The sequence below is a fragment of the Pseudophryne corroboree genome, chromosome 3 (genome assembly GCF_028390025.1).
Source record: "Pseudophryne corroboree isolate aPseCor3 chromosome 3, aPseCor3.hap2, whole genome shotgun sequence".
NCBI lineage: Eukaryota > Metazoa > Chordata > Amphibia > Anura > Myobatrachidae > Pseudophryne > Pseudophryne corroboree.
This window is the reverse complement of record NC_086446.1, coordinates 342,942,375-342,961,439: the sequence shown is the minus strand read 5'-3', so window position 1 is coordinate 342,961,439 and position 19,065 is coordinate 342,942,375. Positions and strand designations below refer to the sequence as shown.

The 19,065-nt window shown below is 45.6% G+C and overlaps 1 protein-coding gene and 1 long non-coding RNA gene across 29 annotated transcripts in view; one reads left to right on the top strand and one right to left on the bottom strand.

Annotated features, from left to right (window-relative positions):
• Positions 1-19,065, top strand: part of SRCIN1 (SRC kinase signaling inhibitor 1) — a 900,548-nt gene that overhangs the window by 737,819 nt on the left and 143,664 nt on the right. For 27 of the 28 annotated variants that reach the window (XM_063959681.1, XM_063959683.1, XM_063959682.1 and 24 more), the window contains 3 exons: positions 7,247-7,487; positions 7,617-7,771; positions 8,959-9,111. In XM_063959681.1, coding sequence (XP_063815751.1) covers positions 7,247-7,487; positions 7,617-7,771; positions 8,959-9,111 — 549 coding nt within the window. Of the gene's footprint in view, positions 1-7,246; positions 7,488-7,616; positions 7,772-8,958; positions 9,112-9,212; positions 9,274-19,065 lie in introns of all 28 variants that reach the window. The other variant, XM_063959687.1, reaches the window with a different exon arrangement.
• On the bottom strand, positions 16,483-18,193 carry LOC135057769 (uncharacterized). The gene is made up of 5 exons (XR_010244354.1): positions 18,140-18,193; positions 17,679-17,776; positions 17,115-17,211; positions 16,914-17,019; positions 16,483-16,731 (listed from the first exon to the last, which is right to left on the bottom strand). It is a non-coding gene; the product is annotated as an uncharacterized LOC135057769 (long non-coding RNA).

Genomic DNA, 19,065 nt, shown 5'->3' with positions numbered 1-19,065 from the left:
AACAGATGTCGTCTCTTTTGCCTGCTACTGCATTGGACTGTTTAACAAAAACTGAGCTCCTGTGCATGGAGGCGGGGTTATAGAGGAGACGGCGCTATGCATTCTGGGAACAGTCAAAGCTTTGAGCCTGTTGGTGCCTCGGATCAAGATCCTACTCTACACCCCCCAATGTCATTCCCTGTGGAGCCCAGTGTAGCTTGCAGGAAGAGATTTAACAACGGTAAGTTCTTACCATAAATCTCGTTATTACAGCAAAATTTTATACATAATTTAAGATAATTAAATATCACAAATAGGAAAAAATTATACATCAGACTTGGCCATATCAATCAGCAGACATTACATCGTAACTTTTACATTTCTGATGTGGCAGCTGCTGGTGACAGTTTGTATTGCACATCTCTAAATTGGAGAATATCTGCCAAGATAAGTGGCATAAAGACAGTTGTTATGCTATAAGCGTTCCGCAAACTAAAGTTCAAAAGAGAAATGATTGCTGTTCTTACAGTTATGTAACCACTATATTAGTGTCAAGGTAAAAGCAACATCTCCCCCTGAAATAAGCATGTACAACCACTGTATGTATTATTGTTGCTTATAAAGCATGTAATAAAGTAGCCTTATAGTGGAAACGTGCACACTGATTCTGGCCTTCTTCGCTACTGTTTTTAGAATGACAACAGAACAGTAACTGTCCCAGAGTAGACTGTTCACAGCCCTGTCTCTTACCAATAAAGATCTTCTCCCTAGTCACCGGCCACTATTTGGCATCGGTTATCAAAGACAAATGGTCTAAAGGGGCCTTATATAACCCAAATTCCTCCTCCCCTTCCCAAATTAACAGGCAAACCACACACCCTCCATGCCTTTAAAAGCTAGGCCTTCAGAGGTGTTCTGATTTGGTCAGACATTGGGGCAGATGTATTAACCTGGAGAAGGCATAAGGAAGTGATAAACCAGTGATATGGGCAAGGTGATAAAGGCACCAGCCAATCAGATCCTAACTGTTAATTTACATATTGTATCTGATTGGCTGGTGCCTTTATCACCTTGCACATATCACTGGTTTATCACTTCCTTATGCCTTCTCCAGGTTAATACATCTGCCCCATTATTATTTATTACCAATTTCTCTGATGTCCTAGTGGATGCTGGGTACTCCGTAAGGACCATGGGGAATAGACGGGCTCCGCAGGAGACTGGGCACTCTTAAAAGAAAGATTAGGTACTATATCTGGTGTGCACTGGCTCCTCCCTCTATGCCCCTCCTCCAGACCTCAGTTAGAATCTGTGCCCGGCCAGAGCTGGATGCACCTAGTGGGCTCTCCTGAGCTTACTAGAAAAGAAAGTTTTTGTTAGGTTTTTTATTTTCAGTGAGATCTGCTGGCAACAGACTCACTGCTACGAGGGACTGAGGGGAGAGAAGCAAACCTACCTGCTTGCAGCTAGCTTGTGCTTCTAAGGCTACTGGACACCATTAGCTCCAGAGGGATCGAACACAGGGCCCGACCTCGATCGTCCGTTCCCGGAGCCGCGCCGCCGTCCCCCTTGCAGAGCCAGAGACGGAAGAACCAGGAGAAAATCGGCGGTAGAAGACTCCGGTCTTCAATAAGGTAGCGCACAGCACTGCAGCTGTGCACCATTGCTCCCACAGCACACCACACGCTCCGGTCACTGGTGGGTGCAGGGCAAATGTGCACATAATACAGTTATAGACTGTATATGTGCCTAATCCCCCGCCATTAACATTGTTAAAAAAGCGGGAGAAGCCCGCCGCGGAGGGGGCGGGGCTATCTCCCTCAGCACACCGGCGCCATTTTCTCTTCACAGTTCCGCTGGAAGGACGCTCCCCAGGCTCTCCCCTGCAGTATACACTGCAAGAAGGGTAAAAAAGAGAGGGGGGGGGGGGGGGGGCACATAAATTTAGGCGCAAAAGGTGATATAAGCAGCTATTGGGGGAAAATTAACTTTGTGTTAGTGTAAATCCCTCTGTTATATAGCGCTCTGGTGTGTGCTCGCATACTCTCTCTCTGTCTCCCCAAAGGACTTTGTGGGGTCCTGTCCTCAATCAGAGCATTCCCTGTGTGTGTGCGGTGTGTCGGTACGGCTGTGTCGACACGTTTGATGAGGACGCTTACGTGGAGGCGGAGCAAGAGCCGATAAGTGTGATGTCGCCCCCTGCGGGGCCGACACCAGAGTGGATGGATATGTGGAAGGTATTAACCGACAGTGTCCACTCCTTGCATAAAAGGTTCGATGACGTAACAGCTTTGGGAAAGCCGGCATCTCAGCCCGCGCCTGCCCAGGCGTCTCTGGCCATCAGGGGCTCAAAAACGCCCGCTACCTCAGATGGCAGACACAGATGTCGACACGGAGTCTGACTCCAGTGTAGACGAGGATGAGACAAATGTACAGTCCACAAGGGCCATCCGATGCATGATTACGGCAATGAAAAGTGTTGCACATTTCTGACATTAACCCGGTTACCACTAAAAAGGGTATTATGTTTGGGGAGAAAAAGCAGCCAGTGACTTTTCCCCCATCTGATGAGTTAAATGAATTGTGTGAAGAAGCGTGGTGTTCCCCAGATAAGAAATTAGTGATTTCTAAGAGGTTACTAATGGCGTACCCTTTCCCGCCAACGGACAGGTTACGTTGGGAAACTTCCCCTAGGGTGGACAAGGCGCTCACACGCTTATCAAAAAAGGTGGCACTGCCGTCTCAGGATACGGCCGCCTTAAAGGAGCCTGCAGATAGAAAGCAGGAGGCTATCCTGAAGTCTGTGTATACACACTCAGGTACTATACTGAGACCTGCAATTGCTTCAGCATGGATGTGTAGTGCTGCAGCTGCTTGGTCTGAACCCTGTCAGATAACATTGATTCCCTTGACAGGGATACTATTTTGCTAACCATAGAGCATATTAAAGACGTTGTCTTATATATGAGGGATGCACAGAGGGACATTTGCCGGCTGGCATCTAGAATTAATGCAATGTCCATTTCTGCCAGGAGAGTATTATGGACTCGGCAGTGGACAGGTGATGCTGATTCTAAAAGGCACATGGAGGTTTTGCCTTATAAGGGTGAGGAATTGTTTGGGGACGGTCTCTCGGACCTCGTATCCACAGCAACAGCTGGGAAGTCAACTTTTTTACCTCAGGTTCCCTCACAGCCTAAGAAAGCACCGTATTATCAAGTACAGTCCTTTCGGCCTCAGAAAGGCAAGCGGGTCAGAGGCGCGTCCTTTCTGCCCAGAGGCAGGGGTAGAGGGAAAAAGCTGCACCAGACAGCCAGTTCCCAGGAACAAAAATCCTCCCCTGCTTCCACTAAGTCCACCGCATGACGCTGGGGCTCCACAGGTGGAGCCAGGTGCGGTGGGGGCGCGTCTCCGGAACTTCAGCGACCAGTGGGTTCGCTCACAGGTGGATCTCTGGGTTCTACAAGTGGTATCTCAGGGATACAAGCTGGAGTTCGAGGCGTCTCCCCCTCGCCGTTACCTCAAATCAGCCTTGCCAGCTGCTTCCAAGGAAAGGGAGGTAGTACTGGTGGCAATTCACAAGCTGTACCTTCAGCAGGTGATACTCAAAGTTCCCCTCCTTCAACAGGGACGGGGTTACTATTCCACAATGTTTGTGGTACCGAAACCAGACGGTTCGGTGAGACCCATTCTAAATTTGAAATCCTTGAACACTTATATAAGGAAGTTCAAGTCCAAAATGGAATCGCTCAGGGCGGTTATTGCAAGCCTGGAAGAGGGGGATTTTATGGTGTCACTGGACATCAAGGATGCTTACCTACATGTCCCCATTTACCCACCTCACCAGGAGTACCTCAGGTTTGTGGTACAGGACTGTCATTACCAATTCCAGACGTTGCCGTTTGGTCTGTCCACGGCACCGAGGGTATTTACCAAGGTAATGGCCGAAATGATGATACTCCTTCGAAAGAAGGGAGTTATAATTATGCAGTACTTGGACGATCTCCTTATAAAGGCAAGGTCCAAGGAGCAGTTGTTAGTCGGAGTAGCACTATCTCGGGAAGTGCTACAACAGCACGGCTGGATTCTGACTATCCCAAAGTCGCAGCTGATTCCTACGACGCGTCTGCTGTTCTTGGGCATGATTCTGGACACAGAACAGAAGAAGGTGTTTCTCCCGGAGGAGAAGGCCCAGGAATTGTCATCTCTGGTCAGGGGCCTCCTGAAACCAAAACAGGTGTCGGTGCATCACTGCACGCGAGTCCTGGGAAAGATGGTAGCTTCTTACGAAGCAATTCCCTTCGGCAGGTTCCATGCAAGGATCTTTCAGTGGGATCTGTTAGACAAGTGGTCCGGATCGCATCTTCAGATGCATCGGTTGATCACCCTGTCCCCGAGTGCCAGGGTGTCTCTGCTGTGGTGGCTGCAGAGTGCTCATCTTCTCGAGGGCCGCATATTCGGCATTCAGGACTGGGTCCTGGTGACCACAGATGCAAGCCTCCGAGGTTGGGGGGCAGTCACTCAGGGAAGAAACTTCCAAGGACAGTGGTCGAGTCAGGAGACTTCCCTACACATAAATATTCTGGAACTAAGGGCCATTTACAATGCCCTGAGTCAAGCAGAACCCCTGCTTCAAAATCAACCGGTGCTGATTCAGTCAGACAACATCACGGCGGTCGCCCATGTAAACCGACAGGGCGGCACAAGAAGCAGGATGGCGATGGCAGAAGCCACAAGGATTCTTCGATGGGCGGAGAATCACGTGCTAGCACTGTCAGCGGTGTTCATTCCGGGAGTGGACAACTGGGAAGCAGACTTCCTCAGCAGGCACGACCTCCACCCGGGAGAGTGGGGACTTCATCCAGAAGTCTTCAAGCTGATTGTAAATCGTTGGGAAAGGCCACAGGTGGACATGATGGCGTCCCGCCTCAACAAAAAGCTAAAAAGATATTGCGCCAGGTCAAGGGACCCTCAGGCGATAGCTGTTGACGCTCTAGTGACACCGTGGGTGTACCAGTCGGTTTATGTGTTCCCTCCTCTTCCTCTCCTACCAAAGGTACTGAGGATAATAAGAAAGAGAGGAGTAAGAACTATACTCATCGTTCCGGATTGGCCAAGAACTTGGTACCCGGAACTACAAGAAATGATCTCAGACGACCATTGGCCTCTGCCGCTCCGACAGGACCTGCTACAGCAGGGGCCCTGTCTGTTCCAAGACTTACCGCGGCTGCGTTTGACGGCATGGCGGTTGAACGCCGGATCCTAATGGAAAAGGGCTTTCCAGATGAAGTTATTCCTACGCTGATAAAAGCTAGGAAGGATGTGACAGCAAAACATTATCACCGCATATGGCGAAAATATGTTGCTTGGTGTGAGGCCAGGAAGGCCCCAACAGAGGAATTTCAGCTGGGTCGATTTCTGCACTTCCTACAGTCAGGAGTGACTATGGGCCTAAAATTGGGATCCATTAAAGTCCAGATTTCGGCCCTGTCTATTTTCTTTCAAAAAGAACTGGCTTCACTGCTTGAAGTTCAGACGTTTGTTAAGGGAGTGCTGCATATTCAGCCCCCTTTTGTGCCTCCAGTGGCACCTTGGGATCTCAACGTTGTGTTGGATTTCCTAAAATCACATTGGTTTGAGCCACTTCAGACCGTGGAGTTGAAACCTATTGTGGTGCCTGCGGCTACTCGGGACTTGGAGGATTCCAAGTTGCTGGACGTAGTCCGGGCCCTGAAAATCTATGTTTCCAGGACGGCTAGAGTCAGAAAAACTGTTTATCCTGCATGCACCCAACAAGCTGGGTGCTCCTGCTTCAAAGCAGACTATTGCTCGCTGGATCTGTAGCACGATTCAACTTGCACATTCTGCGGCTGGACTGCCGCATCCTAAATCAGTAAAAGCCCATTCCACGAGGAAGGTGGGCTCTTCTTGGGCGGCTGCCCGAGGGGTCTCGGCTTTACAACTTTGCCGAGCTGCTACTTGGTCGGGATCAAACACTTTTGCAAAATTCTACAAGTTTGATACCCTGGCTGAGGAGGACCTTGAGTTTGCTCATTCGGTGCTGCAGAGTCATCCGCACTCTCCCGCCCGTTTGGGAGCTTTGGTATAATCCCCATGGTCCTTACGGAGTACCCAGCATCCACTAGGACGTCAGAGAAAATAAGAATGTACTCACCGGTAATTCTATTTCTCGTAGTCCGTAGTGGATGCTGGGAGCCCGTCCCAAGTGCGGACTTTCTGCAATACATGTATATAGTTATTGCTTAACTATAGGGTTATTGTTATGAGCCATCTGTTGAATGAGGCTCAGTTGTTGTTCATACTGTTAACTGGGTATAGTTATCACAAGTTGTACGGTGTGATTGGTGTGGCTGGTATGAGACTTACCCTGGATTCCAAATCCTTTCCTAGTAATGTCAGCTCTTCCGGGCACAGTTTCCCTAACTGAGGTCTGGAGGAGGGGCATAGAGGGAGGAGCCAGTGCACACCAGATATAGTACCTAATCTTTCTTTTAAAAGTGCCCAGTCTCCTGCGGAGCCCGTCTTTTCCCCATGGTCCTTACGGAGTACCCAGCATCCACTACGGACTACGAGAAATAGAATTACCGGTGAGTAAATTCTTATTTATTTATATAGCACACATTCCACAGCACTTTACAGAGAGTATTTGGCCATTCACATCAGTCCCTGCTCCAGTGGAGCTTACAATCTATATTCCCTACCACATGCACACACATTCACGCTAGGGTTCATTTTGTTGGGAGACAATTAAACTACCAGTATATTTTTAGTATTGTGGGAGGAAACCGGAGCACCCAGAGGAAACCCATGCAAGCTTGTGGAGAATATACAAACTCTACACAGTTAGGGCCGTGGTGGGAATCAAGCCCATGACCTCAGCACTGTGAGGCAGCAATGCTAACCATTACACCTGACATGCTGCCAAACTGCAGGGAGACGCAGCATTTTCAACAAGCAGGTAAAACACACACGAATGCATAAATCCCCTAGGCTTGCTAACTAAACACCCCTGGCTCCTTTGTAACACAGTGTCCCTTTGCCACACGTACTGTATTTAGCAATATTGCATGATGTTTCATTTAGCTAGCCAATTACCATACCTGCCCCATAGTTGCAAAGAGTACTGGAGTGCAGGCAACGCTTTACTTTAACAAGGTTAAACTGCTATATCCATGGCAGTGTTGTTTGAGACCATCTGTCTGGTAATAGTTTCTGTCCCTGAGCACTTTACTCCCTCACATTTTAGGCAGCAGAGCGAGACTGGGAGGAGAAACGAGCAGCACTGACACAGTACAGTGCCAAAGACATAAACCGTCTACTGGAAGAAACTCAGGCCGAGCTCATGAAGGCTATTCCAGATTTGGACTTTGCAGCCAAGCACAAAGCAAGTGGGAGTGCAACATCAACCCCAGAACACCGTGCCAGCAAGCCACAGCAAGCACAGAAACTCAGTACCAAAATAGACCCCAATGGGAGAAGAGGATCTGGTAAGTAGGCAGACACTACATTTGTGTGTGAAATAAGAATATACTGTATTTCTGATACACTTAGTTGTTGGGGAATATTTCCATTTTATATAATACAAGAGAGTCTTGAAGTTGCTTCCTTATCCCCAGATGAGCTGACAGTACCCAGATACCGGACCGAGAAGCCTTCTAAATCCCCACCTCCTCCTCCACCTCGCCGCAGTTTTCCATCCTCACATGGCATCACTACAACTCGAACGGGAGAGGTGATTGTCACCAGCAAGAAAGATTCGACATTTATCAAGGTGAGGCGAAAGTGAAACTCAGGAGGAGCGAAAAATCAAATCTTGTTACCCATTAAGTTATTCCAAAGTTAAACTGAAAGTCTATGTTGGGAACCATGAGGTTATTCCCTGCTGGCTGTAATCTATTCATTGTACCGGATGTTCTGCATGTTGTACTGAATGCTGCATTTTGTTATCTTTCTGGATTCCTTTTGTGCTTTTCAGTCACATCTTTATAACAGCAGAAACTATTCTTACTTTACATTACCTATGTGTAAGACATAAAGCTTGTCTTCGGAGATTACAGTATTACACACAAAGCAGAAGGAACAACAGAGCAGTGTCATATCCCATGGCAATGAAATACTTGTTGGGCAATGAAATAATTGTTTATCGCGCCCGATCACCCATCTAAAGTGTTTTTTTTATTGCGCACTTTGTGACCAGAGAGGTCGGATTTAGCCGCATAAAGCAGCTAAACCCAACCAAAGTAATGGGTACAATGCAAAAAGTCCCATTTGGGGACACAAACCGGTCACTTTTCACTCATTTCAGCTTGCCACCACCGGGGTGTGATATAGGCACAGCTTTTGTGATTTGGAATTTGTCCTGCTGGTTCCCATACCTTGGAAATGTAACTTGTTCACAAATGACATATGAGTAAGAAAGCAATAGGTTTATCCAGAGGTTCTCAAACACAGTCCTCAAAGCACCCTAATGGTCCAAGTTTTAATTTTATCCATGCTTAGCCACAGGTGACTTAATTAGCACCTCAGCCAATTTGATTTAACCATCTGTGCGGGGCCATGGATATACCTAAAATTGGACCACTTGGGTGCCTTAAGGACTGGGTTTGAGAACCTCTGGCTTTATCAATGACCAAGGGAATAAAAAGTAAAAACATTTTCTGCAACTGTGGGGTTATTCAGAGTTGTTAGCAAACCAAAAAGTTTGCAATTGGGCAAAGCAACGTTTATTATTTTACTCTCATTGTGTTACTGACAATGATGGCATCCCTGTAAGCTGGTAATGCATTTATTGCTCTTAATGTAAATTCCAGTCTCTGCATAAGGACTACATCTTTTTCCTCTATATATTTGCTGGTCATTGATCTGTCATATGAAGTTTAATCTAGAACCAATTTTATTGGTCAGCACACATTACAATCCTACAAATAGGGGCATCTAATTCCTTTCCCTGCATTCTAGAAGTCAGACTCTGAGGAACTTGAGAGCCAGAAACCTCAGGTGAAGCTTCGTCGTACTGTGTCTGAAGTCGTTCGTCCGGCATCCACGCCACCCATAATAGCATCTGGCATTAAGGATGATGATGATGAAGATCGGATTATAGCCGAGCTGGAGGTGAGAGCTGATGGTGACAGTAACCGTGTAAGCCAATTCCTGTGTACCTGCACACAGAAAAAGATCTAACACCATTGTTGACCATATACTGTTTATCACAGGGAAAGATTTCTTGACTACCATTGTATTTCTTCTGCTTATTTAAAGGAGTTTGATAATAAGGTGAGTGAGTGAAATGTTATATCGCTTTCATTTTAACCATGTAACGAAGGACAGGTATTTTCAAAATAATGGCATTCAACGAGAAATAACCACAAAACTGCTTACTGACACTGTAACATTGAGCACAGTGCTGAGCTCGTATCTTCCCAACAGATTTGACATATCTGTACCCAGTAGAGTGTGTGCCAAGCTACTCTTCATTTTACTTTGTGTGATACGTATTATTATTGTGACTTATTATTCCTGAAGAAGAGTTCCAAGCACTGTCTGTTGCCTGCATTTCGGACTCCAAACAGACTGCTGTTTAAGGTCCTAGTGCCTGATTCACAGTTGTACGCAACTGAGTGCTCATCAGTAAACTGTGCATATGTCACTGCAACAAAGTGCACACGTGGCGATTGATTTGCGATAACACTCACGGTGAGGATTTATTCTCAGGTGATTGTCAGGGAGCAGCTGTTTTGTGGCAGGTAATGGAAAGTGGCTACAAAAACGCTGGTATGTCTGGACTGTCTTTTGGGATGTGTATTAGCACTAACTGCGATCCTGTACGCAGGAATCGCGTCTCCTTGGCAGTGACCCTTGTTAGTGACCATAGATTCAGGCGGTCAGTGTTTCCCGGAACTGCGTCAGTACTGCGAATGTGTACGCATTTTTGGGCACCTGCGAATGCTCCAGTGAGAGGCTCTATACATATCCCAGCGGTTGTTACATTAGTATTTCTTTAATGTCCGTAGTGGATGCTGGGGACTCCGTAAGGACCATGGGGAATAGACGGGCTCCGCAGGAGACAGGGCACTTTAAGAAAGAAATTAGGATACTGGTGTGCACTGGCTCCTCCCTCTATGTCCCTCCTCCAGACCTCAGTTTGAATCTGTGCCCGAATGAGCTGGGTTTACCTTAGTGAGCTCTCCTGAGCTTGCTAAAAAAGAAAGTATTTTGTTAGGTTTTTTTATTTTCAGGGAGATCTGCTGGCAACAGACTCTCTGCTACGTGGGACTGAGGGGAGAGAAGCAGCCCTACTCACTAGAAGATAGGTCCTGCTTCTTAGGCTACTGGACACCATTAGCTCCAGAGGGATCGTACACAGGAACGCACCCTTGGTCGTCCGATCCCGGAGCCGCGCCGCCGTCCCCTTCGCAGAGCCAGAAGACAGAAGCCGGCGTGAGAAGCAAGAAGACTTCGAAATCGGCGGCAGAAGACTCCAGTCTTCATATGAGGTAGCGCACAGCACTGCAGCTGTGCGCCATTGCTCCCACACTAAACCCACACACTCCGGTCACTGTAGGGTGCAGGGCGCAGGGGGGGGGGGGGGCGCCCTGGACAGCAATTGGGTACCTCTTGGCAAAAGCAGCATATATACAGTTGGGCACTGTATATATGCATGAGCCCATGCCATTATTTTTACACAAAACGCGGGACAAAAGCTCGCCGCTGAGGGGGCGGGGCTTCTTCCTCAGCACTCACCAGCGCCATTTTCTCTCCACAGCTCCGCTGAGAGGAAGCTCCCCAGGCTCTCCCCTGCAGAATCACGGTAGAAAGAGGGTAAAAAGAGAGGGGGGGGGGCACAAATTTGGCGCAAAAACAGTATATACAGCAGCTACTGGGTTAACACTAAGTTACTGTGTGACTCCTGGGTAATATAGCGCTAGGGTGTGTGCTGGCATACTCTCTCTCTGTCTCTCCAAAAGGCCTTGTGGGGGAACTGTCTTCAAATAGATCATCCCCCGTGTGTGTGGTGTGTCGGTACGCTTGTGTCGGCATGTTTGACGAGGAAGGCTATGTGGAAACAGAGCGGGTACAAATTAATGTGGGGTCCCCGCCGACGGCGCTGACACCCGATTGGATGGATATGTGGAAGGTTTTAAATGATAATGTTAATTCCTTGCATAAAAGGTTGGGTAAAGCTGAAGCCTTGGGACAGTCAGTGTCTCAACCCATGCCTGATCCTACAGCGCAGAGGCCGTCAGGGTCTCAGAAGCGCCCACTATCCCAAATTGTTGACACAGATATCGACACGGATTCTGACTCCAGTGTCGATGGCGATGATGCAAAGTTGCAGCCTAAAATGGCTAAAGCCATCCGATACATGATTATAGCAATGAAAGATGTGTTACACATCACAGAGGAAACCCCAGTCCCTGACAAGAGGGTTTATATGTATGGGGAAAAAAGGCAAGAGGTGACCTTTCCCCCTTCACATGAGTTAAATGAGTTATGTGAAAAGGCTTGGGAATCTCCAGATAGGAAACTGCAGATTTCCAAACGGATGCTTATGGCGTATCCTTTCCCGCCAACGGACAGGTTACGCTGGGAATCCTCCCCTAGGGTAGACAAAGCTTTAACACGCTTATCCAAGAGGGTAGCCCTGCCGTCACAGGATACGGCCACCCTAAAAGATGCTGCAGATAGAAGGCAGGAGGGTATCCTGAAATCCATTTATACACATTCAGGTACCCTGCTCAGGCCAGCAATTGCGTCGGCCTGGATGTGTAGTGCTGTAGCAGCATGGACAGATACCTTATCTGAGGAACTTGATACCTTGGACAAGGATACTATAATACTGACCCTGGGGCATATAAAAGACGCTGTCCTATATATGAGAGATGCCCAAAGAGACATTAGCCTACTGGGCTCTAGAATAAATGCTGTCGATTTCTGCCAGAAGGGTCCTGTGGACTCGGCAATGGACAGGCGATGCCGACTCAAAAAGGCACATGGAGGTTTTACCTTATAAGGGTGAGGAATTGTTTGGGGACGGTCTCTCGCACCTGGTCTCCACAGCTACGGCTGGAAAGTCAAATTTTTTGCCATATATTCCCTCACAACCTAAGAAAGCACTGTATTATTAAATGCAGTCCTTTCGATCACAAAAAGGCAAGAAAGTCCGAGGTGCGTCCTTTCTTGCCAGAGGCAGGGGTAGAGGAAAGAAGCTGCACAATACAGCTAGTTCCCAGGAACAGAAGTCCTCCCCGGCTTCCACTAAATCCACCGCATGACGCTTGGGCTCCACAGGCGGAGCCAGGCCCGGTGGGGTCGCGTCTCCGAAATTTCAGCCACAAGTGGGTTCACTCACAGGTGGATCCCTGGGCTATAGAGATTGTGTCTCAGGGATACAAGCTGGAATTCGAAGTGATGCCCCCTCACCGTTACCTCAAATCGGCCCTGCCAGCTTCCCCCATAGAGAGGGAAATAGTGTTAGCTGCAATTCACAAATTGTATCTCCAGCAGGTGGTGGTAAAGGTTCCCCTTCTTCAACAGGGAAGGGGTTACTATTCGACAATGTTTGTGGTACCGAAACCGGAGGGTTCGGTCAGACCTATATTGAATTTAAAATCCCTGAACATATACCTGAAAAGGTTCAAGTTCAAGATGGAATCGCTCAGAACGGTCATCGCAAGCCTGGAGGAGGGGGATTTTATGGTGTCTCTGGACATAAAAGATGCTTACCTTCATGTCCCCATTTATCCACCTCATCAGGAGTACCTCAGATTTGTGGTACAGGATTGTCATTACCAATTCCAGACGTTACCGTTTGGTCTGTCCACGGCACCGAGAATATTTACCAAGGTGATGGCAGAAATGATGGTGCTCCTGCGAAAGCAAGGAGTCACAATTATCCCATACTTGGACGATCTCCTCATAAAGGCGAGGTCCAGAGAGCAGTTGCTGATCAGTGTAGCACGCTCTCGGGAAGTGTTACAACAGCACGGCTGGATTCTGAATATTCCAAAGTCGCAGCTGATTCCTACGACGCGTCTGCCCTTCCTGGGCATGATTCTGGACACAGACCAGAAGAAGGTTTTTCCCCCGACGGAGAAGGCGCAGGAACTCATGACACTGGTCAGAGACCTCTTAAAACCAAAACAGGTGTCGGTGCATCACTGCACGAGAGTCCTGGAAAAGGTGGTGGCGTCATACGAGGCCATTCCCTTCGGCAGGTTCTATGCGAGAGGACCTTTCAATGGGATCTGTTGGACAAGTGGTCCGGATCGCATCTACAGATGCATCGGCTGATCACCCTATCCCCCAGGGCCAGGGTGTCTCTTCTGTGGTGGCTGCAGAGTGCTCACCTTCTCGAGGGCCGCAGATTCGGCATTCAGGACTGGGTCCTGGTGACCACGTATGCAAGCCTCCGAGGGTGGGGGGCAGTCACACAGGGAAAAAATTTCCAGGGTCTGTGGTCATGTCAGGAGACTTGCCTTCACATCAATATCCTGGAACTAAGGGCTATATACAACGCCCTAAGTCAAGCGGAGACCCTGCTTCGCGACCAGTCGGTGCTAATTCAATCAGACAACATCACCGCAGTGGCTCATGTAAACCGCCAAGTCGGTACAAAGAGCAGGTTGGCAATGGCGGAAGCCACCAGAATACTTCGATGGGCGGAGAATCACGTACGAGCACTGTCAGCAGTGTTCATTCCGGGAGTGGACAACTGGGAAGCAGACTTCCTCAGCAGGCACGACCTCCACCCGGGAGAGTGGGGGCTTCATCAAGAAGTCTTCACGCAGATTGCAAGGCGATGGGAACTGCCACAGGTGGACATGATGGCGTCCCGCCTCAACAAAAAGCTACAGAGGTATTGCGCCAGGTCAAGAGACCCTCAGGCGATAGCTGTAGACGCACTAGTGACACCGTGGGTGTTCCAGTCAGTTTATGTGTTTCCTCCTCTTCCTCTCATACCCAAGGTGCTGAGAATCATAAGAAAAAGAGGAGTGAGAACAATACTCATTGTTCCGGATTGGCCAAGAAGGACTTGGTATCCAGAGCTACAAGAAATGCTCACAGAGGACCCATGGCCTCTACCTCTAAGACAGGATCTATTACAACAGGGGCCCTGTCTGTTCCAAGACTTACCGCGGCTGCGTTTGACGGCATGGCGGTTGAACGCCGGATCCTAGCAGAAAAAGGCATTCCGGATGAGGTTATTCCTACGCTGATAAAGGCTAGGAAGGACGTGACGGCTAAACATTATCACCGTATATGGCGAAAATATGTTGCTTGGTGTGAGGCCAGGATTGCCCCTACAGAGGAATTCCAGCTGGGCCGTTTCCTTCACTTCCTACAGTCGGGAGTGACTTTGGGCCTAAAATTGGGGTCCATTAAGGTCCAGATTTCGGCCCTATCCATTTTCTTTCAAAAGGAACTGGCTTCTTTGCCTGAAGTTCAGACATTTGTAAAGGGAGTGCTGCATATTCAGCCCCCGTTTGTGCCTCCAGTGGCACCTTGGGATCTTAACGTGGTGTTGAGTTTCCTGAAATCACATTGGTTTGAGCCACTTAAAACCGTGGAGTTAAAATATCTCATGTGGAAGGTGGTCATGCTATTAGCCTTGGCTTCGGCTAGGCGTGTGTCAGAATTGGCGGCTTTGTCACATAAAAGCCCCTATCTGGTTTTCCATATGGACAGGGCAGAATTGCGGACTTGTCCGCAATTTCTGCCAAAAGTGGTGTCATCTTTTCATATGAACCAACGTATTGTGGTGCCTGTGGCTACTCGTGACTTGGAGGATTCCGAGTTACTGGATGTAGTCAGGGCTTTGAAGATTTATGTAGCCAGAACGGCTAGAGTCAGGAAAACTGAGTCGCTGTTTATCCTGTATGCATCCAACAAGCTGGGTGCTCCGGCTTCAAAGCAAACTATTGCTCGCTGGATCTGTAACACGATTCAGCAGGCTCATTCTGCGGCTGGATTGCCGCTTCCAAAATCAGTAAAAGCACACTCCACAAGGAAGGTGGGCTCTTCTTGGGCGGCTGCCCGAGGGGGCTCGGCATTACAGCTTTGCCGAGCGGCTACTTGGTCAGGTTCAAACACTTTTGCAAAGTTCTACAAGTTTGATACCCTGGCTGAGGAGGACCTTGTGTTTGCTCATTCGGTGCTGCAGAGTCATCCGCACTCTCCCGCCCATTTGGGAGCTTTGGTATAATCCCCATGGTCCTTCTGGAGTCCCCAGCATCCACTAGGACGTTAGAGAAAATAAGATTTTACTTACCGGTAAATCTATTTCTCGTAGTCCATAGTGGATGCTGGGCGCCCGTCCCAAGTGCGGACTTCTTCTGCAATACTTGTATATAGTTATTGCTTAAATAAGGGTTATGTTATGGTTGCATCAGGGTTATCTGATGCTCTGTTGTTGTTCATACTGTTAACTGGGTATGTTTATCACGAGTTATACGGTGTGATTGGTGTGGCTGGTATGAGTCTTACCCTGGATTCCAAAATCCTTTCTTTGTACTGTCAGATCTTCCGGGCACAGTTTCCTTAACTGAGGTCTGGAGGAGGGACATAGAGGGAGGAGCCAGTGCACACCAGTATCCTAATTTCTCTCTTAAAGTGCCCTGTCTCCTGCGGAGCCCGTCTATTCCCCATGGTCCTTACGGAGTCCCCAGCATCCACTACGGACTACGAGAAATAGATTTACCGGTAAGTAAAATCTTATTATTTTTGCACATCCTCTGTACATACTTGCCTACTCTCCCAGAACGGCCAGGAGATGCTCCCGGCCGCTGGAAGACTGGGTAAGTCTCCCAGATCCAGCTGCCCAATTGCCAAATGAAGTGGACGAACCCGGTGGGCGATGGTGTGATTCACACTGAATCACAGCTTCCTTAGCCGCTTCATGCCCCTGTACTGCCCCCTATATCAAGCCACGCCCCCCGCATCGCCCTCCTCTAAGCCGACTTGCTTTGCCTTTCCTGGAGGGGCCAGCCAGAAAGTCGGTAACTATGAGCCAAATATGGCAGCATTACCATACAACTATGTATCAGGTCCGTTGATAAACCTGTATCATGTTCTTGAGTTACACAGTATGGCTGTGCAATTCCCTGGTTTTCTGAGCTGCTTCCCTCACCTTGGTAAGGTTAGGTAAATGGAAAGTGGAGGGAGTTTGTAGATAGTGAAAAATATGAAGTACAAGTGTTGCTTATTGTATCAAAGGTCACTGAAGATAATTTGTGTATATTGTATCCAATCAGGTGGCCATGTGATATGTGACAAGAATTACTCTCCCACTGCGCTATTTCAAATAAAACACTAAAATTAATTAATTATATGGCTGCCTGTATCCTCTAAGTTCCCTGTTAGGAGGAACTAAATGTGGAAATATGAAACGAAATAGAGGAGATGGCGCCAAGGGAGTTATATCAACGCCCTACCTAAAAACGGACCCTTACAGTACTCTCCGGATAAATTACATCAGATAACAAATACTAACATAAAAATTTATTAAAACAACATATAAACCCGACACAAATGTTCATAAGTATACAGAGTTGATACATTTACATTTGTCGCACAATTTGAACAATCAGTTTGTAGTGATGAGGAAAAAGCGTAGATATATCACTACGATTTCCTCCTTCTCCTTATTGTAGATTCGGAGGGAACATCAGATAATAGATAGATAAATAACCCAACGCGTTTCGTCTTGTTCCAAGACTTCATCAGGGGTAAAATCTACAATTGTAGAATAATAAGTCAAAACAAATACATAGCAATAAGCATCTTACACTCACATATAACATGACATATTGGTATCAGAAGAACATGACATAGCAACATGAGGAGGAAAACAGAATAAATAACATGAAGAAAGAGGAAAAAAGAGAACCAAAAAGCACAGGTTGTAAAAAACATACCTCTTCATTTCAGAACATATTGTCAGCACATAAAAGGTCATTCAAAGATGTATGAACAACGTTTTAATATTTCAATGGGACTTGATTGATACAGCGGGGACCATACCTAATTAAAAAACATTTAATAACCTTTATTAATTAAAGGACACTTTTTGTTCAATTAGGCAGAGATTGGGATTAATCCAAGGGAACGGCACATACCTCATATATCATCAGCTTGAGTCTGACATTCAGATATTCGAATATGGGGAAGATTCATATGTGTATAGAATCTAACTGGTTCGCAAGCATAAGGAACCTAATAAATTGATTAATTGGGTATTAATTATAAGAACACCTACGAGTTCATAAATAGACCTCTATCTTATTTTGACACCCATAATTATAAAAATTCTGGTATCATTAATGTCTGATCACTAATGAACAGATCTCATGACTAACCCGTGTGGTTTCTATATATGATACAGAACAAAGCCACAGAATTGGCTATAACAAACACCAATGTTACCACTATACAACGATCCTCTACTAAATGATCTGATTATAACCAGCCATTTATTCATATTTGGAAAACCCAGGACTAATTGTATTAACCATCAGTATAGTGAACCCACATGATATGTTTATTAGGGAAACCCATCCTTTATGGACGGTATCACTGATCTATGATCGAATAATTCAAAGAAATTACTCAAAGTGCTACCCACAGGGGGTGTAGTTCATTAGTGCCAATCATTAAAGAAATCTCTATAATATAGCACATACCTCGTCGGTCAGCAGCTTGAACCTGACACTCAGAGACTCAGGAGTGAAGGCAATTCAAATGGGAATAATGTCTAACCAATTTAGAACACGTGGTAGACCTGGTAAATTAATTGGGTTGATATCAATTAGACCATCTATTAAAGTACCAGTATGGTACAAAGAGTTCCCACCCCATGGAGAAACAAATACTCCTTTCACTTAGTAAGGGGAAGATCTATTAACTATAAAAATTATATAAGTGAGTGTATAACTCATACAACTTAGTTTCATATTCATGAATACATCTGTCATATTTATATAGTGAATATATATAATTAGTGCATATCATATACTCTTTAAAAAATGATTAGTGGTTAACCAGTCAATAAAATACATATAGTTGGTACAAAGTGTATACTAATAAATGGGACCACTTTCAAAGTTGATAATATACTATTGTAAAATCAAAAACAAAACCTTACCCTCCAGTGGTGCAGTGCTGACAGCCAAGTCTCTGTATAATGAGGCATTGGACCTGATAACCACCCTTTATAAAGGGAAAAGTGATTACATCACTTCCCTTGCTATGTGATTGGTGCTCTATATATATGTGCTCCATTTACTATATTAGAATGGAGATTACTTAACCAAAAGTGCATAGATTTATAATTTTCAAATAATCAAACTAAGTGTATTAACGGTATTATTATGAGAATAACTCCTTAGGAGGAAATACCTAATTGATTAATATTACCCATAATGCTTTTCACTGTCTCTCTGGTTACTATTTAGGGAAACCAAACCTGGCTAAATGCCAGGAATGATGTTGGACACACCCCATCTCATTTAACTCAGTTTCATGTCCTGCATATTAGACTGATCCCCTGTGGGTAATTCCCCTTGATCGTATTGCATGATGCTGGAGCTATAATAAATAAATAAATAAATAAATAAAAGAAAGAAAATAAATAAATAAATAAAAGTAAATAAAAGTAAAAATAAAAAACGGAAATAAAAATAAAAATAAAAATAAATAAATAATAATAATAAAAATAAATAATAATTTAAAAAAAAAAAAAAAAATAATAATAAAAAAAATATTTATAAAAAAAAATATATATAATAAAAATACATAAATAAAATAATAATAATAATAAAATAATAATAAACAAAAAAAAAAAAAATTAATAATAAAAAAAAAAATAATTATATATATATATATATAGAGAAATAAACATAAACCTAAAAATAAGAATATTGATGAAAAAATGATAAATAATAAACAAATAAATAAATAAATATAATAAAAGTTAAAATAAGTTATAAACAGATATGTCTGATCTTTATAAAAATAAATTAAGTCCTTTATGGTTAAACATGTACATGAGTGTATATATACTGGAAACGT